At 51.5% G+C, this 26,609-nt stretch overlaps 1 protein-coding gene across 5 annotated transcripts in view; it reads right to left on the bottom strand.

Moving 5' to 3' along the window:
* Positions 1–9,751: 9,751 nt before the first annotated feature.
* ACOX3 (acyl-CoA oxidase 3, pristanoyl) overlaps positions 9,752–26,609 on the bottom strand; it is a 54,197-nt gene continuing 37,339 nt past the window's right edge. For 2 of the 5 annotated variants that reach the window (XM_010384414.2, XM_030920267.1), the window contains 5 exons: positions 26,215–26,330; positions 19,598–19,772; positions 18,033–18,100; positions 14,617–14,703; positions 9,752–10,541 (listed from right to left, as the gene is read on the bottom strand). In XM_010384414.2, the coding sequence (XP_010382716.2) occupies positions 10,422–10,541; positions 14,617–14,703; positions 18,033–18,100; positions 19,598–19,772; positions 26,215–26,330 (566 nt within the window). In that variant the 3' untranslated portion in view covers positions 9,752–10,421. Of the gene's footprint in view, positions 10,542–14,616; positions 14,704–18,032; positions 18,101–19,597; positions 19,773–19,799; positions 20,801–26,214; positions 26,331–26,609 lie in introns of those variants that run through there. The other 3 variants (XM_010384415.2, XM_010384416.2, XM_030920270.1) reach the window with 2 other exon arrangements.

Genomic DNA, 26,609 nt, shown 5'->3' with positions numbered 1-26,609 from the left:
GGTGTCCACCCAGGAGCCTGCCCTAGACTCTGCTCCTTCATTCCCACTTGTTGCTCCACCCACCCCACTGCCTCCCACCCTGCCAGTATCAGAAACCTCCCCTGTGCAGAGTGTGTCTCAGCAAAGCCACTGGGACCAACCCACGTACAGTGATGCATGTGCACGGATGGCTGCCACGGAGCAGAAACCTTGAACTCTCCATCTCTCAGGAGGAAGTTTGCTAATCTTGTACATTCATGTTACTTGACTGGGAAAATGGCTGTGACATGACTTTAAGTGGAAAAAGATGTCCACAGAGTATGACCCATTTCTGATAGGAAAACCACACACACACACACACACACACAGAGGAAGAAAGTGAGCAGAATGGTGCATGCTAACATGATCCCGGCCTGTGAGTGAAAGAAAGTGGGCAGAGCGGTGCACGCTGACACGATCCCGGCCTGTGAGTGGAAGAAAGTGGGCAGAACGGTGCACGCTAACATGATGCCAGCAGGTGAGGGAAAGGAGAACAGTGCACACTAACACGTTCCCGGCAGCTGAGAGCAAAGTAGACACCAGGGCCAGGAGACGGGGGCCCTTGAGGGGGCGCAGGAAGGACTTTGGGGCAGGGGCAAGTCACTGTCAATGTCCGGCTTCTGGCTTCAGTGCTGAGTGGAGCATCACGGGCATGAACCAAGGGGTACAATGAATCAAATTCTGGGCCCCTGTGGCCCAAAAGTAAATCAATTAAATCGGAGGGGCAACCATTTCTCCATGTGGAGTTACAAGTGATATCTATTTTCATCTTTAAACTTTTCTACCTTACCAAAATAGCACCTAACAATCACGTTAGTTTTACAATCAGAAAGCGAGTGGCAGAAAGCCATGACATTAAACTGAACATTTTTATTCCAATTATTCAAGTTTTTCCTGTGCAATGTTTTCAAATGTTTTATTTTCAAAATGACCATCACAAAAAAATGTAGTTTCTAGAATGTCATGGCTACACCTTAACCTACTCCACTCTTTTTTTTTTTTTTTTTGAGATGGAGTCTGGCAATGTCACCCAGGCTGGAGTGCAGTGGCCGGATCTCAGCTCACTGCAAGCTCCGCCTTCCGGGTTTACGCCATTCTCCTGCCTCAGCCTCCCGAGTAGCTGGGACTACAGGCGCCCGCCACCTCACCCGGCTAGTTTTTTGTATTTTTTAGTAGAGACGGGGTTTCACCATATTAGCCAGGATGGTCTCGATCTCCTGACCTCGTGATCCGCCCGTCTCGGCCTCCCAAAGTGCTGGGATTACAGGCTTGAGCCACCGTGCCTGGCCTAACCTACTCCACTCTTGCAGTGGGGGCAACAGTTTTGGGAACAGGGACCATGTGTGGGGGCTGCACCCTTGCAGTGTGTGGCCTGGACACGGCCCAAGCCCTCCACTGCGCACAGACGACACTTTCACATTGATTAGTATGCATGCCCATCAAATCCTGCTGTAAACCAAAACTAAAGTTCAAAGTCCCCCAGCGGACTAAGTGGATCCCCTTTCAGCCAAGGGGACCCAAAGATACCTGAAAACCAAGTTCAGGCCATGAATGGGAAGGAGGGTTGGGGAAGCCTCATTACACCCACCCCCCCCCCTTTGGAACTTAGACACAAATGACCAACATTAAAATGACAACAGAAATCCTAGACTGACAAAACAGACTCTTTGTAGCAATAAGATACCCAGTTCAACCGGACTCCAGTATGGCATCACATGACAGAGAGTAGCCCTGAAGGAAATCAAAGTATTTTATATTTCCTTGACATATTTTGAAATGGCCCTTGCAAAGCTGTCTCTCGTGGGGGAAATTTGCATTCTACAGAGAATCTGCTTCCCTTATTAGGCTTTTTCTGGAGAGTCTGATACCTTTTAAGGTCCTGTAAGAGACATACACATCTATTCTCTCTGAAGCCTGCTATCTGGAGGCTTCATCAACATGACAAAAACCTTGGCTTCCACAATCACCCTCCCCCCACCTTAACTCAAGCTGAGTTCAACTCTTTAGACAAAGCTCAACTCTTTCAACCCACTTGCCAATCAGGAAATTTTTGAATCTACCTGTCAGAGATGTGTGAACCAGAGCAACTCCATCTTAAATATGAGCTGGGTAAAACAAGGCTGAGACTTACTGGGCTGCATTCCCAGATGGTTAGGTAGTCTAAGTCACAGGATGAGACAGGAGGCCAGCACAAGATACAGGTCATAAAGACCTTGCTGATAAAACAGGCTGCAATAAGGAAGCTGGCTGAATCCCACCCAAACCAAAATGGCAAAAGAGTGACCTCTGGTCATCCTCACTGCTACACTCCCACCAGTGCCATGACAGTTTACAGATGCCATGGCAACATCAGGATGCCACCCTATATGGTCTAAAAAGGGAGACATGAATGATCTACACCCTGATTAGTATATCATCAAGAAATAACCACAAAAATGGGCAATCAGCAGCCCTCAGGGCTGCTTCGTCTACGGGTAGCCATTCTTTTATTCCTTTACTTTCTTAATAAACTTGCTTTCACGTTATGAACTGGCACTGCATTCTTTCTCGCGTGAGATCCAAGAACCCTCTCTTGGGGTCTGGATTGGGACCCCTTTCCTGTAACATCTTTCTGGTGACCATGGAAGGAACCATAGTGTGGAAACCCTTGACCCAAAGGGTAACTTTGGGGTAAGTGGTGGTGTCTGGTAACATCTTTCTGGTGAATCATGGAAGGGATGATACTGAGGAGACCTCTCGATCCAAAAGAAGTAGACTGCACCACTGATGGGCGGACTTTGAATAAGTGGTGGGGTACCTGGATAAAGGATGGGATTGGGTCAGAGGCCCAACTTGGGGGACTTAGAGTCTCTCCTAAAACACAGTGGGTTAGAGGGGGCTCTTAAGAAAAGGTAAGGATGCCTGACCCACCCTGGGTTAGAGGCTCCTCTCAGATTTAGGGGGCTAGAGGCCCCTCTCAGTAAGGTCCCTCTAGGTAAAGTCCCTTCTGGCTAAGAACAGGTTTGGCACTACGGGATGTTAACTGCTATTGTCTTTGGATTATCTGCCTTGCACACTTTGCTGATGGCTGTGACAGAATTAGGCATGTACAGGATTGTGGGACTTGGGGAGTTTTATCCTCCCTAAACGGGGAAACTTGAGAGCTGATGGGACTGTGGAAAAGATCCCTTCAGGACCGACAAGCAGCCACCGGAACTCTTCAGTGTGGCTGCAATGGGTAGGTCTTCCTCTGACCTCCCTGAGCGCCTCGCCTTCTCCATGCTGCCTCAGGCAATGCTTTTGTCTCGCTGTGCAAACTGGTTGAATAAATCGTAAAAATAATTGTTTATCTCCTGTCAAGTTTTGATTAATGAATAAAGGATTTGTGAGGCTAATCTTCAGTTGTAGCCAACCAGGTCTGGTGTGCTTTGCGCGTCTTTCTGTATTGTTCTGTCATAAAGAGGAGTGCCTTGGGATAGAGCACGGACTTAGGATACCTGTAAGCCTGCTTTTCAAGACAGCTCAGCAAACTGGTCAGTTACAAACATTGCTGGAGGTCCCTGAAAAAACTGGATGAAGTTTCCTTCTTGTCTTCTACCTTCTTGGGAGCTTGACCTTGTAACCACACGGCCGTGCTTTCTCTTTTCACAATGGTGGCCCAGGTTCAGGGTTCAATTCCTGGCTTGGAAAATAAGTTCTTTATCTCCTATGTATTTATATGTATTATGTGTGTGATGTTTATATATGAAAGAGCTTTAATTGGTTTAAAAATAAGTGCTTAAATATTTTGTCAGAAAAGTAAAAAGTGTAATGCCTTTTAGTTCATGCGACTTAAGTAATCTTTGGGAAATAAGGAGTTTTAAAGATTATTGGTAAAATAAAAATATCTTCAAACATGTAAACATGTGGTCTAAATTATGCAGGTCAGATATTAAGTTTGCTAAATGCTTTAAGGTCATAAACTGCTTCTTTGACTTTTAAAATTTATTCAGTTTCCTACTCTGGAGCATTAGATTCCAGATAAGGCCAGCGACATGTGGAGTTCGCCATGCCTCTAAGCTATGCTGGAGTCTGCCCTTATCTGCACTTCTGCCTGGCATGTCCTAGGCTAACTTCCACACCTGGTACACAACTAGAATCCCCAACTTACCAAGGTTTTCACCAAAAGTAAGTCACTAAGAATTAACATTGTAACATGTAATTAAGACTGCTAAAAAAAGTTTTATGTGCAAGATGTGTAAGAAAAGTGAAGTGTGTCTTTTGGTAAAAGATTATAAGAAGACATGGGAATGTGAATTTTTCTTACCTAGATGAAAGGGTTAAAGGATTGTTTTAGGCCAGGCATGGTGGCTAACGCCTGTAATCCCAGCACTTTGGGAGGCTGAGGTGGGTGGATCACGAGGTCAGGAGATCAAGACCATCCTGGCTAACACGGTGAAACCCCGTCTCTACTAAAAATACAAAAAAAAAAAAAAAAAAGCCACACGTGGTGGTGGGCGCCTGTAGTCCCAGCTACTTGCGAGGCTGAGGCAGAAGAAAGGCGTGAACCCAGGAGGCGGAGCTTGCAGTGAGCCAAGATCACGCCACTGCACTCCAGTCTGCGTGACAGAGCAAGACTCTATCTCAAAAAAAAAGGATTGTTTTAAATTAGAATCAAGCTGAAGGTTTAAGCAAGTTGTGGAAGGCTTGTGAAAAGTTAATCTTGTAAAAGAATTCTGTGTCTGAACAAATTGGCTAAAGTTAAAGCAGTATTATTCAGTTTTTCTGTAAACTGAACATTGGAATAAAAGCACAACAGGTTTTTTCTTAGAGCAAAAACCTCCCTATGATCTGCTCTTTAATAAAAATGTGTAAAGGGTTATCAAAGGCTTATGAGAATCTTACCTTATGGCCAAACTGATTAAGATTGAATATATTTGTCTATAAGATTTCATTAAGAATTAATTGGGGCTGGGCGCGGTGGCTCAAGCCTGTAATCCCAGCACTTTGGGAGGCCGAGACGGGCGGATCACGAGGTCAGGAGATCGAGACCATCCTGGCTAACAGGGTGAAACCCTGTCTCTACTAAAAAATACAAAAAAAAAAAAAACTAGCCGGATGACGTGGCGGCGCCAGTAGTCCCAGCTACCCAGGAGGCTGAGGCAGGAGAACGGCGTGAACCCGGGAGGTGGAGCTTGCAGTGAGCTGAGATCCGGCCACAGCGCTCCAGCCTGGGTGACAGAGTGAGACTCTGTCTCAAAAAAAAAAAAAAAAAAATTAATTGGGTTTGACATCAATGGTGCACTAATGCAACAGTGACATTTGGCTTATTTGGTACAAAAACCACTCAGGAAGCATTATCAAATGTGAAATGGTGTTTGGTTTTCTTTGGGCTATATTTATATAAATGTGTTATTGGTATATGTTCCAAAAGTATGGGAAAATTCTATAATTCTAATGTGACTTAGTGTATGTTATTAATAATTATAATTGTTACAGAAAATCATTGTATGCCAAGAAGGCAACCAAATTTCATGTTTTTTGATTGTGGCTCCCCTAAAACATTTTGTTATCCATAGACAATTGTCTTGTTGTAATCCTTTTTAGAAGGTGGTTTATAACCAACTATAGAGCTCCAACAGGTCTTCTTAAATGCAGGTTTTTAATAACTTTGGAAATTGTGATATTAGAAGAGAGAAAAAACTTTCAGAATTCTCATAGAAAGCTGAAATGTTAATGAATATCAAGCAAAACAGGAGTTAACTAAATTAACCGAACCAATAAAACACTGATGTTTTTAACTTAAAATGTTGCTGATCCTTTGTTTTGTTTTTCAGAGTCAAGGAAACTTTTCTTTTGAGCTATTTACAGCTTTTAGCAATTGAGTAAAATATACTCCTGAGTAAACTATACTCCTGTGAACAAAATTTGGAGCATATTTCTCTGATTTCTTCAGAATTTGGAAACTGTTTGCAAGTATTCTTCATTTATGACAATATAGTTATTTGCATAAGTGCAATAAAAATCTGATTTCTTTTGTAACAGGACACAATTGGAAAAACTGGTTATTTTACCAAGCCTTTAACTGGAATGGGATGCTTTGCACTAAGGAATCAAACTTGACTTGTAAAGCCAATAAAAGTCCCTTGGGGAAACACCTCATATTTTGTCTTCACAGTCCCTGTATGGGGTTCCTGACCTGTGGTAAGTAAAGAATGTCACTTTCTAACAGGTCCAGGAGCCCCAGGCTATCTTGAGGCCTCAAGAGGAGGGGAATTTATTCAACTCATAGGTATTTGAGGGTACAAACCCGTGGCAGGGCCTGGCTCTAAATCTAATCTTATCTGAGATTCCTTCTATGGAACAGAGTTTCATCAAAGCCAATTTAAAAAGAGCTTATGTGAAAAACAATTATTCTTGCTGTACTTTATACAAATAATCAGGCCAAGTATAATAAAGCAAATCAGTCTTACCATGATTTGTCTTTAGTAAAAATGGAAAATGGGAAACTAGAGAAATTAGTTTCAAGAACTATGGCACACTTCTTAAATTCTAATTTCATCAGTTGTTTTTAAGTTTGTTTCTGCAATTTAGGCTAACCCTGTGTATTCCTGTGAACCAATCTGTGATCTCTGCCTGCTGCTCAGAAGAAACAAGAGGGATGGGTAATGTAAAAATCTGGATCAGTATTCCAATTCTGGGCACATTACAATCAGCTAACAACCCCATGTCAGCCTGGTTCCACCAATTGCTCAGTTCATGGAAAGCCTTCTAATTCGGTTTACTTGTGATAGTTTTGCTTATTCTGTTATATTGCTGTTCTACCCTTTGTGTAGGAATGCAGGATAAGCTTACTGAATGTTTTCTTAAACAATAATCTTTCAGATATCACCTTTTGTCAGAACTCAAGTTATGAATGGCTTTCACCATTCCAAGGCTTTCTGGCTGAGCTCTTCTCTACCCTGAACAGAAGAGACCTTAATAGGCAAGGGTATCATTGACCCTATTCAGCCTAAAAAAGTTACAGAAGATGGTTCTTCACCCCTCTGCAACCCTTAGGATTAAAGGTTCTCTTATAAAAGGGATGGGGGAAATGTCAGAGGTGTGTGAACCAGAGCAACTCCATCTTGAATAGGAGCTGGGTAAAATGAGGCTGAGACCTACTGGGCTGCATTCCCAGACACTTAAGGCATTAAGTCACAGGATGAGATGAGGTCAGCACAGGATACAGGTCATGAAGACCTTGCTGATAAAATGGGTTGCAGTAAGGAAGTCAGCTAAAACCCACCAAACCCAAGATGGCCAAGAGAGCGACCTCTGGTCGTCCTCACTACTACACTCCCACCAGCGCCATGACAGCTTACAAATGCAACGGCAACGTCAGGAAGTTACCCTATATGGTCTTAAAAGGGGAGGCATGAATCCATCCTTGGATTATTATATCACCAAGAAATAACGATAAAAATGGGCAACCAGCAGCCCTTGAGGCTGCTCTACGAAGTAGTCATTCTTTTATTCCTTTACTTCCTAAACAAACTTGCTTTCACTTTACGCTATGGATTCACCCTGAATTCTTTCTTGCATGAGATCCAAGAACCCTCTCTTGGGGTCTGGATGGGGACCCCTTTCCTGTAACACACCTATACCTAGAAGCTCGTTTTCAGACCTTTCTGGGCTGAACCAATGTGCACCTTCCATGCACTGACTAACGTCTCTGCCTCTAACTTCTGTCCCCCTAAAATGTATAAAATCAGGCTATTAACTCAGCAATCTTAGGCAGCTATTCTCGGGACCTCCCAGGGCTGTGTCACAGGTCATAGTCTTCACATTTGGCTCAGAAGAAACCTCTTCAAATATTTCACAGAGCTTGGCTTTTTGTCAACACTGCCAGTAAAGTGTGCCAGCTCCCAAATTTGAGGAATGAGGACCTTTCCAACAAGTGGATATGAAAATGCAAACCACATGGTGACATTGTGGCCACAGGCATCGGAAAGCTCTCCTGCATGAGAACCTGTTGTGTCTGACATGGTGACATTGTGGCCACAGGCATCACAAAGCTCTCCAGCATGAGAACCTGTTGTGTCTGACATGGTGACTTCATAGCTACAAGCATCACAAAGGGCTCCTGCATGAGAACCCGTCATGTCTGACACTAAAGTCAAATGTGTTTATTTCTGTAAACCTTGAACATACCCTTGACCTTGAACAACTTCTATGACCTGCTGGTGGAAAAACAGGTAGTTTCAGACCAAACGCTGGACTAGACCACAAACCAAGGTCCCAAGTGATAAAAAAGACAAAACATGAAAACCCTTCCAGAGATGCCCAAAGCTCAGTTACTTGGGAGACAAGGACAGCTGGGGCCTGCTCCAGAGGGCGGTGAGGCAGGAGTGACCGTGACTCCAACTCAGGCTGGCCACCACCAAGAATCTAGCTGCGGGCACATCAGAGGACTTTGGAGCCTGTTCCTTCTCGCTTAGAAAAGCTACAGGTCTAGGCAAAGGATCCATCCACACACACACACACAGTCTGAGGTGTCCTGTGAGGGGGACCCCTGGTGGAAATCTGCATGACCCTGGCTGACAGCCCACCCAGGCCCAACTGCTCTCTTGGGCTGGGACCCCCAGGCAGTGGGGCTGGGGACCCCTGGGCCCGTAAGGCCTGTGGGTGGCAGCCTCAGTGTTGAATGAGCTGCTCCGACACTGGCAGGCACCACTGACGTGTTCTCTGGGTTTGTACTAGGAACCACCCCATGGAAACCGCCAAGGCCCTGAGCACTCTCTCTCATTCCCGTTCTCTCTGAAAGCAGGAAGAGTATCATAGACAAAACACACTTAAACCATGAAGAGTTTGTTTAAACCCAAGGAAACTTCTAAACCAGAGCAAGATGAATGCAGGTGGGGGTGCTCCTGGGTTTAACTGATGATGGACACCAGCGTCTCAGCCTACCTATTGCGTCTGAGCCCTGTGCTGGGGCCCTCGGGCACCAGGGAGGTCCCATGGCTTCTGATCCCACTCGGCCACCTCCTGCTGTCTGCCTGCGGCAGTGTCCAGCCTGTTGGGGCCGGTCTCCTCCTCTGCAGACACGGCTAATGGCACAACTCACCCCACATGGTTGGCTGAGGGTCCCATAAGATGATGAATCCTGAGTGCTCAGCAAGGTGCTGGCAGGCGGTAGGTGCTCATCAAAGAAGCCACTAATTACCCCTCAGAGGCCCCTGGAGCCCCAAAGGGGTGGGATGTGGTGGTGGGGTGTCCTGCCCCTTTTCTAAACATGAAAATGAGCTTGAGAAGTGGTTTCCAGTGCTGGAAATTCAGTTTTTAAAAACATTCTGGACCATGCCCTTCAGACGCTCAGAAGTTCTCTGGGCTATTCGGAAAAATAAGAACTGATCCTAGTTGGTTCAGCACCGTCCTGAGACACACTGGGTCACATCTGTTTGATGAACTGTGGTGACAAGAGCGTGGCCACAAGGGTCAGGGGGCACCAGAGTGACCCAACTCCCTGCTACTGATGACAAAGGCCTTCCATGCCCTGAGAGGATGAGAAGTTAAGAAGCAGGACCCAGACACCAAGACAGCACTGCTCTGGGAACCTAACACTGGGAAGGGCAGCCAAGCCCACGGCCCCGCGGGGAGGAGGAGTGACCGGGAGAGGCGTGCACCGATGGCCCTGGTCTGCTGCAATCAGGCTGTGGCCAGCGCCATGGGGACAGGCCACATGTGTGCAAGGACTTCCTGGGCAGACTCTGCAGGAACAAACAGATCAAACATGTTACGAATAAAGTGATTTGTATATAACTGGCAGGGGGGCGGGCGTTGGAGACTGAATTGCCCACTCAAATCATTACTTTTTTAAAAAACATTTCCTCGACGGACATTTCCAGCTCCACAAAAGAAAGTAATCAAATAGATGTTCCTCCTTAAGTCTTAAACCATGACATTCAGATGATCTATGTGCAAATTAATAAGGTTATGACATAATTTGATTAGGTGACAAAGCCAAGGGACAGCTGACAAAGAACCAGACTGGCACCACTGACTTCTTAATGAAGTGGAGCTCTGTAAAAAATCTAGACAAATCACAGGTTGTCTGACCAGAAAACCCCTGACTATGGGCTGTCTACTTTAGAGTCAGGAGCTGAACCCTGAAAACTGAATGTGCGAAATTCTAATTATCAAAAAACCCACAGTGTGTCAGGCAGACATGATCATGTGCATTTCTTTTCCACGCTGCAAATCACCACAATCCCAGATTAGCCCAGCCAGCCGGGGGCCTCCCTCCCGTCCACCTGGGCGGTAAGGTCGATCAGCAGTTCAGGCGCAGAGGTGCGGGCTCAGAAGGCAGCAGCAATCTCCAGCGTGTTCTGGAATCAGAAGTTGAGGTCCACATCTTATTAGTTCCCTTCGTTTCATTAGACTTGGCTGAATGTGTGCCGGTGCCACTACAGCTTTGATTTCAGACTTCCTATAACAGGTTTGTTCACAGAAAACTCGGGCCACCAGGACGCCCGTTCCAACACCTTGCTTTCCTGCAGGACAGCGCCCCAGAGGTTTTTGTAGAGCTGCAAACAACACGTACACAGCAAGTGAAGACAAAGAAATAAGAAGGAAAAGATTCCTAGACAGCTGAGTGTGCAAATGCAACTCCTCAAAGTTTTTGTTAAAAACACAGGAAATTCAGCCGGGCGCGGTGGTTCATGCCCGTAATCCCAGCATTTTGGGAGGCCAAGGTAGACAGAACACCTGAGGTCCGGGGTTCGAGACCAGCCTGCCCACCATGGAAAAACCCCATCTCTACTAAAAAAAATTCAAAATTAGCCAGGCGTGGTGGCACGTGCCTGTAATCCCAGCTACTCAGGAGGCTGAGGCAGGAGAATCACTTGAACCTGGGAGGCGGAGGTTTCAATGAGCCAAGATTGCACCATTACAGTCCAGCTTGGGCAACAAGAGTGAAACTCCATCTCAAAACAAACAAACAAACAAACAAACAACAACAAAACAGAAATTCTCTCACTTTTTAGAGAAATTTTAAAATGACTTAAATTTATATGAACTTTTTTTTTTAGTAGAAAACAATTAGGAAAATTCAATTATAAAGTACCATAAACCATATTTATAACGAAAATCACCCCCTCGCCCTCTTCTTTGGAAATTATTGGCTGGGTAAGGTGGCTCGTGCCTGTAATCCCAGCACTCTCGGAGGCTGAGGAGGGCGGATCACTTGAGCGCAGGAGCTAGAGACCAGCCTGGGCAACATGGAGAAACCCCATCTTTACAAAAAAAAAAAATGCAAAAAATTAACTGGACATGGAGGAGTTCACTTGTAGTCCCAGCTACTTGGGAGGCTGAGGTGGGAGGATTGCTTGAGCTCAGGAGGTTGAGGTTACAGTGGGCCGTGATCGTGCCACTCCACCCCAGCCTGGGTGACAGAGTGAGATCCTATCTCAAAAAAAAAAAAAAAAAAAGGAAATGATTGTGGGCAGTAGACACCCTGTTTCTTAGTAATTGCAGCCACCACAGGATTCTGCAAGGCTGCATCGACCGCCGCTCTGAAATCTGCTCTCACACCCCAGGCCGCACAGGTGGCACATGGCCACCAGCAGCAAGACGCCCTCACCTGGTGGCCTTTACTGGCTGACTCCTGGACCTGGGCCACCACACCCTGCTCCTCTTGTCCTGCCCCAGGCCAGCACTCCCCTACAGGATGTGCAGACTTCACTGCTCTCAGCCTAAGCAGCCTCACTGGGAAGATGGGGGGAGATGCTCCTGTCTTGGAGGAAGGCTGTATAAATAAAGGGCGAAGGGCGGCTAAGCAGACACTTCACCCGTGCAGGTGGGAAGGGGCAGCCCAGCCCATCTCCAGAGCCTGGGAGGTGGTCTATTTTGCATCCAGCTTATGTTGACCCTTTTATTTAGAAGAAACCCCTCTGCCTGTACCCGCTAAATGCACTTAGCTACCCCTCCTCCCCACTCTGCTACTCTGGGCTCCACAGACACAGATCCAGGCTGCTGCTCCACAGGGCCTAGGTTCCAGCTTATGTTTCACAGTTTGGAGCAGCAGGCTTGGTTTAAGGATGGTCTCAACTCCCCTACGGCTCTGTTTGTTCGTTTACAGTGAATTTCTTTTCTTTTTTTTTTTTGAGACGGAGTGTTGCTCTGTCGCCCAGGCTGGAGTGCAGTGGCCGGATCTCAGCTCACTGCAAGCTCCGCCTCCCGGGTTCACGTCATTCTCCTGCCTCAGCCTCCCGGCGCCGCCACCTCGCCCGGCTAGTTTTTTGTATTTTTTTTTTTTTTTTTTTTTTTTTAGTAGAGACGGGGTTTCACCGTGTTAGCCAGGATGGTCTCGATCTCCTGACCTCATGATCCGCCCATCTCGGTCTCCCAAAGTGCTGGGATTACAGGCTTGAGCCACCGTGCCCGGCCCTATAGTGATTTTCTTACCTGGTAGCTCCTGGTTAATACACCAGTTCCTTGCAACTGGGAGAAATGTACTTTCTTTTTTTTTTCTCTGAGATGAGGTCTCTATTGCCCAGGCTGGAGTGCAGTGGCACGATCACTGCTCACCACAGCCTCGACCTCCCCAAGCTCAGGGGATCCTCTCACCTCAGTTTTTGTAATTTTTATGGACGGGGTTTTGCTATGTTGCCTAGGCTGGTCTCAAACTCCTGCGCTCAAGGGATCCGCCCGCCTCAGCCTTCCAAAGAGCTAGGCTTACAGGTATGAACCACCACGCTCAACCAGGAATGCACATTTTATAAACCATCCTGCCAGCAACACCTCCAGTCGACTCTGGTTTTAACTGTGGAACCCAGAGCCAGAGGGGCCCCTCCATCATGGGCACGGTCTCTCCTCTCCTCGGTTGTTCCCTGCCTCTGCAGAGCAAGGCGCAGCGAGTGGACGCTCAAGGCTGCTCCTGTACGGGGCAGACAGTCCTGTGTGCTCGGGGATCCTCCATGGCGGGTCTGGCTCCACTGTCTCTTCGAATGCCTGTCTACCTGGTGAGCCCCCTACCTCCCGGTGAGACTGCCTCTCCCAGGGAGGTGGGTAGGGCAAGTCCCCCTCCTACATGCTCCCCCAGGACCCAAGGCTCCCCCCAAGTCTTCTCTCCCTACAGCAGGGCACAGTTTCTTCAAATCCTGGCTCTGCCACTCCCTGGCTGGGAAACCCACTGGGCTTCTCTGGATCTCAGTTCTCAGCAGCAGTGATCATCTGGGCTATATGGGCTCAGAGGATGGTCAGTGGCCAGCCCCCCGATGCGGGACAGCAGGCCCTCCACAGAGATGACCATCCATGCCTCTCCTACTACTGGGAACTCTCACCTCCTGCCCTGCTCACCCAGTCCCTGGCACTACCTGCTTCTTGGCACACCTAGCCCAACCCAGGTGTAGCCTGGGCCATGCTGAGGCCAGGCACTAGGCCCTCCCTGGCTAAGCCAGTAAGGACTCATGAACGGACTTCAGTATTCCCTGAGAACTGAGGAGGAGGGGGTCCTGCCCACTAAGGCTCAATCTCCATTTGAGCAGAGACCCAGGTGCTGGCAGATGCCTCAGCAGAAAGAACTCAGTCGTGGGGCCAGGGGCCAGGGATGCGGTTAACCCCTCTGTGGCTCACAGCCGGGGGACCGCAGGGCATGGGACGTGAGCACTGACACGCCAAGTCCCTCTAGCAGAAGATGGACACAGCCCTATAAGCAGTGGGGTGCTGGAGGGCACCCAGTGGACCCGTGAGCGTCGCCCCTCGAGGGCATCATCAGGTGGGAGGAAGACACAGGGTCAGTGATGAGGCCAGCAAGGGCCACACTGCAGTGCCTGGGGCACTGCCTCAGCTGGACGCCACAGAAGGCCTCTCCAAGGCAGCAACAGTCAGCTTATACTGAAAGAATGCAAGGCACTCCAGGCAGCCGGAGCAGCAGGCACAAGGCCCTGGGGTGGGCACGGGCCTGGCACAACAGATGGAGAGGCCAGTAAGGCTGGATCTGGTGGGCAGGAGGGGAGAGTGGGGTGAAGGGCCCTGGAGGGATGCAGTGGCTGCCTGGGGCTGGGGCGTGACAGAGTCAAGGAGGCTGGTGCAGGCTCCCTCAGGGGAGCAGCCTGACTCCATCTGCTTTGAATGAATCATTATGGAACATAGGGGGCTGGGGAGCCACAGGGAGGCAGTTGGGGGAAAGTGGGACAGGGGAGAGTAACCCCAGTGACAGCCATGGATGGTCAGAGGGGACAGAGGGGCCTGGGGATTCCAGGACAGGGATGGGGGAGAGGCCTGCAGGGCCAGGAGCCTGCATGGTCAGATGCAGGTAAGACCTGGGACCGGGGAGGCCAGTGGGGAGTGGCAAGAGGGCAGAGGCCACAGTGTGTGGACCTCCAACCTCTGCCTGTGCAGACGGGCAGTGCCACCACCCCATCTCGAGAGGAAAAGGCGGGCAGGGGATGGGCAAATCCCCTGCAACCACAGAGCCAGCATGGCGAAACACCAGAATGAGACTGTCCAGACTTGTCCTGGGCCCTCCCCACAGAAGCTCCCCCACATGTGACCACTTTCCAGAAGCCACCAGACCCCTGACCCACAGGAGCATCTCAGCTCCGCAGAAATGCCCTTCGGCCCTTGGGGCACCCCTGCGAGGCCCTGTCCTCCCTTTACCTCGCCGTCGGCTCTGCCAATCGGTGAGTCCAGAACAAAGTCAGGAGGAGCGATCACGTCTACCAGGGCAACTGCATCGTCTTTCAGCTGTTGGAAAACAAAGCCCAGACACTTGGCACCTCCCGGGAATTTCCATGGTGACCAAAGGGTAACAGCCCTGTCCGTGTTTGCTAGGACCCACTAGCAACGGGTAACCTGAGCGGCACGTGTGGCTCTGCTGCCAATGCATGATCTCTTCACTGGCCTGGATTCGAGTCCCTTGCTGTGTGCTGGAATGTTTTCACCATGCTGTTTTTCACTCAGGACTTCCAGGGCTTGTTTCTTCCCAAAAAGGTAGAAAAGGCCCTTAAAAGTGACGACCCTGCAGCTCGTGAATTAGCAGCTGCCTCCAGAGGCTCATTTCTAAGCCTTGGCTTATCTGGGCAACTGCTGTTCCAGTAAAGGAAAATATGTCCAGAAAACATGTAATAGAGAAGGCATTTATGAGCACTTGGAAAAGCCATAGCATATGAAGCCTCCTCGGTTGGCAGTGGTTTTATTATTCTCCTATTCCACTGGACAAATTATTCTTCAATATGACACATGAAATTTATATGAGTGGATTCTCAAGAACTTTCTTAAAACGCAAAAAAAAAGGCTGGGCGCGGTGGCTCAAGCCTGTAATCCCAGCACTTTGGGAGGCCGAGACGGGCAGATCACGAGGTCAGGAGATCGAGACCATCCTGGCTAACACGGTGAAACCCCGTCTCTACTAAAAATACAAAAAAATTAGCCGGGCGTGGTGGCGGGCGCCTATAGTCCCAGCTACTCAGGAGGCTGAGGCAGGAGAATGGCGTAAACCCAGGAGGCAGAGCTTGAGTGAACTGAGATCGCGTCACTGCATTCCAGCCTGGGGGACAGAGCAAGACTCCATCTCAAAAAAAAAAAAAAAAAAAAAAAAAAAAAAAATTCTCCTCAAAATATTATGAAATGCCGTGGCTACACTGCATGGAACCCAGGAATGGGAGACATTGTTAATGATATGGATCAAAGGCAATCGGTCAGCACAGAGTAATAAAGGCCACAATGGAGGAACTGAGTGCGCCTCCGCGCTTCAACACCGTGCTCTGCAGCGTGTGGCCACCTGGTCCTGGTTCACGTGCCTCGGCACGGAGGCCGCAGACCAACGCCACTGCTCCCGGAGAGAAGCTCTTGGCAGAGCACAGGTGCTGAGCCCAACAAACATGTTCCGTAAGAGTCCAGGTAGGAGATGTTACCGGCTTTGTGGGCCATGGTCTCTGGCAACTGTCTGCCCTGCCATGGAAGCACAAAGACACCCGCAGACGACACTCAGGTGAACGGCAGGACTGAGCTGAGTTTGCTGGCCCTGGCCTAGCAGATGGCTGGCACCCTCTCCACCTGGCTGACCGTGGCCTCCCCAAGAGAGTGGTGTGGACAGGCACACACAGAGTGGCACACAACGGTCAGCCAGCCTTGGCCATAGCCTCACTGGGAAATCAGTTGTGGCTTTTTTTCTGTTTTTTTTTGAGACAGGGCCTGGCTCTGTTGCCCAGGCTGGAGTGTGATGGTGCAATTACGGCTCACTGCAGCCTCAAACACGTGGGCTCAAGCTACCCTACCTCAACCTCTTGAGTAGCTGGGACTACAGACATGTGCCACCAGGCCTGGCTAATTTTTTAAAATTATTTTTTGTAGGTCGGGCATGGTGGCTCACACCTGTAATCCCAGCACTTTAGGAGGCTGAGGCGGGTGGATCAAAAGGTCAGGAGATCGAGACCATCCCGGCTAACATGGTGAAACCCCATCTCTACTAAAAATACAAAAAAATTAGCCAGGCGTGGTGGCAGGCGCCTGTAGTCCCAGCTGTTGGGGAGGCTGAGGCAAGAAAATGGCGTGAACCCGGGAGGTGGAGCTTGCAGTGAGCCGAGACTGCACCACTGCACTCCAGCCTGGGTGACAGAGCGAGACTCCGTCTCAAAAAAAAAAAGAAAAAAAAATTATTTTTTGTAGAGATGAGGTGTCACTACGTTGCTCAGGCTGGTCTCGAACTCCTGGCCTCAAGTGATCCTCCTGCCTTGGCCTCCCAGAGTGCTGGGATTATAGGCATGAGTCACCACACCCAGGCACTTTTTATAAACAACACCTCCCCACTATGCCCCCCTCTCTGCAAGGTTACCCCTGTGCTTTCCTTGGCTCACCTGCAAACTCCGAAGGCCTCCACAGGGTCAACACTGCCCCAAGCAGGTAAAATTTGGCTCTTGGAGGAGCCAAGGAAAACCCCTCCCTGTGGCCAGTTCATGTTAAGAGGAGTAAACGTGGCCACAAACATGTACCACAATTAGACACGCCCTTCTCCAGAACCGCAGGCTCAGGGAAGGGGCTTATACAGTGAATCCCGAGAGAGGCTCAGAGCCAGTCACAGGGACATTCCATTGGTCCCAGATCAAGTGTGAAAGCAGCGACAGGGGAGATGAAAGGCCATGTCTCCAGTCACTGGAGACACCGCGCTAAAATGCAGCAGTACGCGGTCCGGTTCCTACCAGCAAAAGTAGAGTGACGTCTCCGTGGACACAGTGGCCCTGCCTGCCACGGCAGCACCAGCACCAGCACAAGTGGCTCCTCAAATTCAGTGCAATGAAAGGAAATCTGAGACCCTCACTCACACAGCCGCCTTCCCCCCACCCAGCATCTACCGTGCTAAACAGCACAGCAAGGGGGTTTCTGTTCCTGGATGGAAGAGAGCTGCCAGATCAGAACGTGGGGTTGGGGCCCTCTGATTTCCTGGGTGACATAGGTAAAAGGATATAGTAAACAAGGACACTGCCAGGAAACAAACTGGAGGCTGAGTCCCCTGAACGCTCAGAGAATTCTCAAAGTAGCTGCAAACGGTGTATGAGAGGGCCTGGGTGTGTGCAGATCTGGAGATACCCCGGCAAGTTTCTTTTGCAAAAATTTCTGATGTGGGCATATTTTCTTGTAATCCTCCAGTTTTTACTAAACCCTGAACAAACATGAATGTTTGGGTTGCAAAGGCAGTGTGTGTCCGCTCTGGGTGATGCTAAGGGGGTGCGTGACAGTCTGGGTGACGCTAAGGTGGTGCCTGTCAGTCTGGGTGACGCCAAGGGGGTGCGTGTCGGTCTGGGTGACGCTAAGGTGGTGCGTGTCGGTCTGGGTGATGCTAAGGGGGTGCACGTCGGCTCTGGGTGACGCTAAGGGAGGGAGTGTATGTCAGTCTGGGTGACGCTAAGGGAGGGAGTGCATGTCAGTCTGGGTGACGCTAAGGGAGTGCGTGTCAGCTCTGGGTGACGCTAAGGTGGTGCGCGTCAGCTCCTCTGGGTGACGCTAAGGGGGTGCGTGTCGGCCCTGGGCGGTTGTGTAACAAGAATGTAGAGAACACGGCAGCACCTACAGCTCACCTGGGAACACAGGGCCAGGACGGCGTTCTCCAACACTTCTCCCGCTTGCTCACCAGAGAAGTATCCGCCTGCAAGCATAGCCTCGGTCACGTGGGGGCTGGGTCCTCAGTTCAAAACCAACCCCAATGCCAACATGCCCTGAGTGCACTTTCCAAATTGGCCACACAGGAGGCCTGTTTTGGGTGAACACATCAGTGTCGTTGCTGTCCCCAGTCCAGCTGTGACCCGAGGAACGTGCTGGCTCAGGGACCAAGTTCTGACACCCTTTTCCCACTCAGGCATTGATGGTCTCTGGCCCAGGGCAACGAGGGAGGCAAGGTCCCAGGCTCGGAGGTGACGGGTGGCACCTGGGCTCACACCTGCTGGGGCTCCGGGAGGCTGGGTGGGTTCCTCCCTTGGGAGGAAGAAAGGAAGGGGACTCCTGGGCAGAGCGAAGCAGGGGTGCATGGCAGGGGCATGGGTAAGGGGGTACCTGGGACCACCCAGGGGAGTGGGGAGGGGGGCGGTGGGCGCCTGCGGGGACTCAGAGGCTACAGGGGGACTTAGCCCTTGGTGTCGCCTGCAGGGACTCAGAAGCTGCAGGGGGACTTGGCTCTTGGTGTCGCCTGCAGGGACTCAGAGGCTGCAGGGGGACTTGGCTCTTGGTGTCGCCTGCAGGGACTCAGAGGCTACAGGGGGACTTGGCTCTTGGTGTCGCCTTCAGCCGCTGTGGTTTCCGGTGGGGCCCTAAGAGGTCCAAGGCCGTGGCCTTGTGCGTTCGGGAGCGCATCTGTGGTGGGATCTGCGTTTGCTACGATTTTTGCTGGAGAGAACTGTGTCATCACTTAGGGTTTTTCTCAGGCAGCAGGGGGGCTCCTGCCCTGTGCTCGCCCTCTCTGGCAGGCACTCATGTACCTTCCTTGGTGCACCTGAGCACTGTCAAGGCCTTCACGGGGTCAGCACCATCCTCTAGGGGGTAAACACTGGCTCTTGGGGTGGGGAGGATCTTATTCTTATTCTTCACAAGCCCAGAGATGCAGGACATGAATGGATACGCGGTACATCCTAGTACCAAAGAAGCATGGGTGCCATCCATTGGGAAGAACCACCTAAAAAGACTTGCTGGGGGCAACAACCAACAAAAGGTCGACAAACTTTGGTTTACCCCATTCCCACCAATCCTCCAGGAATCAGCCCCAGCACCCCGTCCTCCAGGAAGTCTTCCAGGGTTCCCAAGTCTAGACACTCCTGGCTCGTGTCTCTCTGTGCCTTATGGGACCTAGGGGGTGGGCTTCTGCTTCCTGCAGAGACCGGCAGACTGCCTGGCACGAGGGGGCCTTCTGGAAGCGCTCTCTGAACTGAACCCCAAGTGAAAGGAAAATTGGGTCTCTCGGCACCACCCTGATGCTGTTCTGTCCCATATGCCTCTCATTATGGAAGTGGGTTCCTCATCTGTCCACAGCACCCTCCGCCATGCTCAGTAAGTCCTGTGGAAGGAGGACAATGCTGCAGGAAGCAGCTTCCTAGATACAACAGCGGGGCCCTGACTCTAGGGAGGACAGCAAGCCCGCAGTCAGAAGCCTCACCTCGGTAGAGCAGGGCCGCATGGCGGCTCAGGGACCACAGGGCGTACAGAGCACTGAGCCGCCCCAGCACGGCCCGCAGCGAGGGCGGCACGCAGGGCTGGTGCACGTGCTCATGGAACCTCTGCACCACGGTGAGCTCCAGGAAGGCCAGCGCCAAGGGACGGCCGTGGGACACCTGGAATACAGGATGGCACCATAAGGCACCATGAAGGTCCCAGCCCCGCCCAGATTCCCGGTGGAGGAAGTTCTCAGGAAACACGAACGTGGGTCTGCATTCCCGTGCAAGTCCTAGGACAGTAACATAAGGTGAGGCAGCACACAGACGCCGTGCAGCATAAGACATGTTTCTAGAACACAATGGAAAAGGCCTATGTGAAGATGGAGCTGGGAGTGCTCTGGCTCCACCGACGCCCTCCAAGGCCTCAATCTCAGCTCAGCTCCCATCTGGGACTGGGAGAGGCACGGTCATTGCACACGGGGCCTGGGGCAGGCCTCAGGATGCTCTGCGGCTACAGTGTGGGCGCCCACCAGGAGGCCCCTGACGGCCCAGGACCTGGCTTCTTCCACACAGGAAGACACGGAGGAGCTGGAGAAGGGGCTCGTCAAGCTCCTCCCTGAGCTCAGAACTGACTTCGCTTCTCCAAAGGAACTGCCACCCCCTCCTCCAAAGCCTCCAAAGCAGGCGTCTCTCCTTTCTCCCCATGCTGTACGTCCCCCGCAGGCTCTGCTGCTCCCATCTTTATGTCCATGAGTGCCCAATGTTTAGCTCCCACTTATACGTGCGAACATGCAGCATTTGGTTTTCTGTTGCTGCGTTAGTTTGCTGAGGATAATGGCCTGCAGCTGCATCCATGTTGCTGCAAAAGCCACGACTGTTGGTAGTGATGGCTGCACGGTATCCCGTGGTGTCTATGTGCCCCATTTCCTTATCCAGTCCACCGCTGTGGGGCACCCGGGTTGATTCCACAGTTTTGCTATTGTGAATAGCGCTGCGATGGAAGTACAGGTACATGTGTCCGGCTGGCAGGATGATTGCTTTTCTTTGGGGTATATACCCAGTAATGGGATCGCTGGGTCGAGCGGAAGGGCAACTCTTAGCTCTCTGAGAAATCGCCAAGCTGCCCTCCACAGTGGCTGAACTAATCTGCGTTCCCGTCAACTGTGGATCTGTGTCACTTTTCTCCATAGCCTTGCCAGCATCCGCTATAATATCAAAAACATTTGCTGATAATCATCAACTTCACTTATTAGCCTTTCTTTCCCTGTCTCCCATTTATCATCTCACCAGACATTTTAAATTAGAAAAACAATACACATATTGCTTGACTTGTTAGGATGAGCAGGTGCCATTTTTAAAATTAAAAAAAATCCAGCCAAGGGATGAAATACAGCGTATGGGGGACCGACTGTTGCAGGAGGACCCAGCTGCACGCCTGGCCTATGATGCTGCCCCAAATCTTCCCAGAACACAGCAGGGCGAAGCACGCGGCAGCAGGGTCTCCAGTCACAAAGCCAGTGTCCTCCAGGGCCCCGTTGGGATCAGGAGCCTTGGGAAAACAGAAACCGGGAGAAGCTGCTTTCCTGCTCTGCTTCGTTACAGCCTGACTGGTCCTGTCCCAAGACCCCCGCTGGGTCCTGCACACTCATGGGTGGGCCGTCCCACTCCTGAGTGTGCCACTCAGAAGAGTGCCAGGAAGGCCTGTCTTGCTCCCTGCTGTCTGAGCATGGAATGTGCCAGCCCGGGGCCTTGGGGCTTCCTGCCCTCTCCTGATCTCACACGTGCTATAGCTCTGGGCCTTGGTTTTGGCAGGATCTGGACTTGCACTAGGGCCGTGGGGACTGCACGACAGACCCCGGCTAGGACTAGCATCCAGATTTCCCAGAGCCCTGCCAAGTGAGGTGGGGCAGCCCTCAGGCTCCCGCCGGAGGCCTCTGGCAGGAGGCTGATAATACAGTCCTGTGGGGAAGTTGCCAGGCGTGGTGCTGCAGCTCCAGGCCTCAGCCCCTCCTCCTTTCACCTTCCATGAAACAAGCGGGCGACGGCACCCGCACCCCCGCAAGCTGCTCCTGCGTCCACGAGAACACGGCAATTCCATTGAATCCTGCCCACACCCCAAAACAGGCTCCCACACCACAAGGGCCTCTCCTCACGCCACGGGTCCTCTGCGAACCCCAATCCCAGGCAATCCCAGCAGGGCCCCGGGCACAGAGAGGTGGTCCTCAGAACCGAATCTGAGTCTGAGCCCTGTGCCCCGCAACACTCTCCCCCTCAACTGCAGTCGCCACGCCGCTTCAGTGTGTTTTTCCATGAAAGTGATACAGCGTGATACAGCGATGGCACAGGCCAGACAGGCCGCGGGGGCCAGAAAGACAGCCTCCTCTGGAACCTTACTGCTGTCAAATAATACATCCCGAGTGCCAGTGAGTTTTGAAACAGAGTCACTCGGCTCTGCAGCTGTGCAAGAGAGCAAAAGGCATCATGGCTCCAAGCCTCAGTGCTGTCTCCCGTGTGGTGCTACTGGGGTCAGGGCAGCCCTCTCACAGGAAGTGCCTGCGATGGCAGCTCTATTGTGCTCGACGGCATCTCAGTCCCCAGGATTTGCCTGCATGACACTGTGCTGTTGTTCCAGGAAAGGTCCACTAAGGCCAGCAGTCACCGGGGGGACACAGGCTCCGAGGATGGGCTCCCTAAACAGTGTCTGCCATGGCAACCAGCAGAGCCGACCACAACATTAACCAAGGTGGGCTGGGGCCCAGGAAGCATCCCACGCGGTATGAACTCTGCAGACCCTGGGGGGACAGTAATGCCTCAGGTGCAGTCCCTCCCCCATGGCCAAAGTGTCCCCATAGCTACGGTTAGGGCTGGCGCACTCCAGCCAAGAGTGCTCACGGCACCCACAGACACATCTGGGAGTCCCCCAGACAGGGCAGGGGCTGGACTGTGTGCTCTACGGGGATCTTCTGGACCACCTCAGCTGCCCTTCCAGAGCTGCCAAACTGTCCCCAGCTAGGACTGGGACAGGCATTTCTCAGGCTCGATGCAGCTATGGTCAGCTGTCCCTTTACAGCAGTAAACCCGGACACCCAGGAAATCTTCAGCACAGGAGAGAGGGGAGGGTCTCAGTCTGGTACACTCTGATTTCTGAAGTACATTTTAAGAGGCAATGAATACTTTAGGCAAAAAAACAAACCCAAATGGTCCAAAGTCAGACAGCAGCCACGCAGCCTGGGGAAAGGGCTGGGCTCTGTGACAGCTGGCCCGGGTGCAATCTTCAGCACAGGCGAGCTGGGGGACCTTGGGCATTTCTCTTGGCCTCAACTTCCTTCACTCCCAAAGCAGACAACATGAAACAACCCAGGTACAGAATCCAGCATGTGGCTCAGGGAGAACAAATGTCCTCGTCCTTGTCCGCCTTCTGATGTGCAAATCCCTGAAGGGAACCTGGAGCCCTTGTGACAGGGGTTGATCCCAGGGTGGAGGCAGGCTGCGGGGACGCCACCACCCACCTTTTTATTCCCAGGCTGGAGGCAGGCTGCGGGGACGCCACCACCCACCTTTTTATTCCCAGGCTGGAGGCAGGCTGCGGGGACGCCACCACCCACCTTTTTATTCCCAGGCTGGAGGCAGGCTGCGGGGACGCCACCACCCACCTTTTTACTCCCAGGTTGGAGGCAGGCTGTGGGGACGCCACCACCCATCTTTTTACTCCCAGGCTGGAGGTCAGGAGCGGGAAGCCACCACCCACCTTTTTACTCCCAGGCTCGAGGCAGGGTGTGGGGACGCCACCACCCATCTTTTATATCTACTGGCTGTTGAACATGTGAAGGTGTCACTCAGTGGAAAAATGAGAGAAATGCATTTTTAAAGACCTTTCTGCGCATGCCTGGCTTACGGTGGGTAAATGGTAGATAGCGGTTATTGGCAAGAGCCAGAAAATGTTTAAAGGTTAATAAATTTTCCCCACCAGGTCAGAGTAAGCACACTTTTAACAAAAATGGCCAGTAACCTTCTCAAAGGACACAGCCGTCACCCTCCACGAATGGTGCTGGTGCCTGAGCCCAGCCTGATGCCTGTGGAAATATGGCTTTGACCTGCAGCTCCTGGCCCTGGCTCCAGGTCAGCGGCTGCTAGGGCTGGTTTCCGACCAGGCAGGCATCTATCTGAAGGAATTCCTTCCTTCCTGGGGGTGTTCTCTGTCAGCGACATGCCACGTGGGCTTCCCCAGTCTGCTGTGTGGCTTCTGATTTTGTTCAGAGCATCTTTTGCAATGCAGAAATGCTGAACCTTTATGCAGCCAAATCCGATGGTTTTATTTTTTAACAGCTTCCGGCTCCCCTCTTCCTGAAAAGGCTGGTCTAGGCTGAGGCTTTCTTCTCATGCCGTATTGCAGGGGAAGGGGCTGCGTTTCCCATGGGCCCCTTAGCATCCAGCCCAGGCCCCAAGGGCTCTCAGCTGTCACAAATGTCCCCTGCTCTTGAAAACTCCGCGACCCAGAGCAGGTCTGGAACACGAAGCCCCACCCTGGCAACTGCTTTCCCTCCAAGGCCTTGTGGCTGGTGTCTGTGGGTGTCTGTCAGCTCCACAGCTTGGCCCAGGGTCACCGTCTCAGCCGGACTCAGAACCCAGGACCCCTCCTGGCCTCTGCCGCAGGACTCCCTGAAATTCTGTTACCAAGTTCTCAAAGGAAAAGCTGAAGGTGAGTGTTTCTCAGCAGCCAAGCCACGCACTTGGGGTGTTGTGGGGTCACACATGCTGCGTCCCCAGCATAGGCCGGGGCTGGAAGGGGGTGCTAAGGACCTACCAGGCAGTTCTAAGCGACACAGGTGTTGTTAGGAATGGGGGTCCTTTTGTGCCCTCCGTCTCTAGGGGGTCTTGTTTCACAACTCACTGGAGAATCTCCATTCCATTAAAAAATTCTTTTTTTCTTTTCTGAGACAGGGTCTTGTTCTGTTGTCTATGCTGGAGTGCAGTGATGTGATCGCGGCCCACTGCAGCCTCAACCTCCTGCGTTCAAGCGATCTTCCTGCCTCAGCCTGCCTAATGTGCTGGCATCACAGACATGAGCCAGTGCAGCAGCCTATTCCACCTTAACACAAGGATGTGGCCTGCAGAGGAGGGAGCGGTGGAAGCTGATAGGCATCCATTGGTTTCTGAATGATCCAACCTGCCGTGTTATCAGCCAGGGTAGGTACAGAAGGCAGCCTGTTCTGGAAGGGTCACTTCAAGCCTCCTATTTTTGGTCACTATGGGCCTAAACTACAAGTTTTACTGACCCTGGCCACCTGCTGACTTCTTTTCAGCTATAAATTCAATCTAGATTTCTTTTTTCTTTTTTTTTTTGAGATGGAATCTTGCTCTGTCGCTCAGGCTGGAGTGCAGTGGTGCGATCTCGGCTCATTGCAACCTCTGCCTCCCAGGTTTAAGCAGTTCTCCTGCCTCAGCCTCCCGAGTAGCTGGGACTACAGGCACCCGCCACTACACCTGGCTAGTTTTTCATATTTTTAGTAGACACCAGGTTCACTGTATTAGCCAGGATGGTCTCAATCTCCCGACCTTGTGATCCACCTGTCTTGGCCTCCAAAAATGCTGGGATTACAGACATGAGCCACTGCGCCTGGTCCAATCGGGGTTTCTCTGAGCTCGGCAGGAGCCCATCCTTCCCGCCTTCTCTCCTCATCTCAGGGCAGTTGTGTGCAGCAGGTTCTAGAGCTGCTGGCCTGAGGGCCGGGGCTGCCCCCAGCAGCAGGCTGTGGGATGCCAGGCCTTCCCAGAGACAGGCAGACGTGGACCTGGGTCCCTACAGCGGCTTCATTATTGAAGCTGACCAATAACCTCATAAACTGACACTAGGGAGAAGGGGCGACAGCAGCTCTCTCCGTATCCATGGCTTCCCTGCACGACACTCATGGCTTGAGATTCCCCATAGCTATGGTTACGGCTGGCGCACTCCACCAAGAGTGCTCACGGCACCCACTGACACATCCAGGAGCCCCACTGCCCCCAACAGCTGCCCCCTAGACAGGGGAGGGGCTGGGCTCTGCTCTAGGGCAGACAGCCGGGACAGGGCTGGAATCACACGTAACCAGGTTCCTGGCATGACAAGGCATTTTGTAACAGGCTGTTTTTTCCCTGTGGCTTCCCAGAACACGGAAGACAGCCCTGTCCAGGTGTGAGACCCAAAGTACTTTCCAAGGCCAATGACAACCCACTCACCATTGCCACCCCAGCCCCTCGGGAAGGCAAGAGCAACTTGTGGAAAACCAAGCAGGGTGCTGGCGTCACTCCCGTGAGTCAGGAGGGAGCACTCTGAGTGTCCACAGTGGTGTCCCTGCCCTTCTGTGCATCCAAGGCTCTCACAACCCAGCGCGTCACTGCTCCGGGTTACGGGCTGGGACCCGTCAGGAATGGTAAATGTAACAACCATGACCTCCCTAGCCCAGCAAGACAGGTGCCGCCATCCCTGGGTTACAGAGGAGTTGAGCAAGCAGCAAAGTCATCAAGTCATCTGCCCAAGGTCACGGGAGCTCGGGGTCTGGGGCCTGAACTGCCAGGGACACAACGGCCGGGGAATTAAGAGCAAATAATACAAAAGGGAAGTTTGAAAACAAATACCTACCTGGCAGTTATTCCTTGCTTCAAAGTCACTGCTTCCTGATCTTTTCTCTTGGTTTAACTTTTGATAAGTCTCTCGGAGCAGGTAGCAAACCAGCCACTTATATGCTGCCAGGGCGACTTCGGAACGAGAAACAGAAGGAGAAAAAGTAACAATAGAGAATCCAGCATTTGTCACGACTCACCCCCAGGGACAAGGCACTGCCAGCATCCTGCAGGTATGGTGTTATCTTCATGACGAGCAGGTGTATGGGGTGGGTCTGATTTTATAGGTAGGGAAACTGAGGCACAGGGATGGCACCTGCCCAGGGCCCCTCTGGCTGGAGGCACTTCCTGGCTCAGCCTGGGGCTGTCCTGAGTTCTACACTGTTCCAGCAGCCTGGAGGCCACAGGGACACC

Source organism: Rhinopithecus roxellana, chromosome 2 (assembly GCF_007565055.1).
Source record: "Rhinopithecus roxellana isolate Shanxi Qingling chromosome 2, ASM756505v1, whole genome shotgun sequence".
NCBI classification, from domain to species: Eukaryota; Metazoa; Chordata; class Mammalia; order Primates; family Cercopithecidae; genus Rhinopithecus; species Rhinopithecus roxellana.
This window is presented reverse-complemented; position numbering and strand designations above follow the sequence as displayed.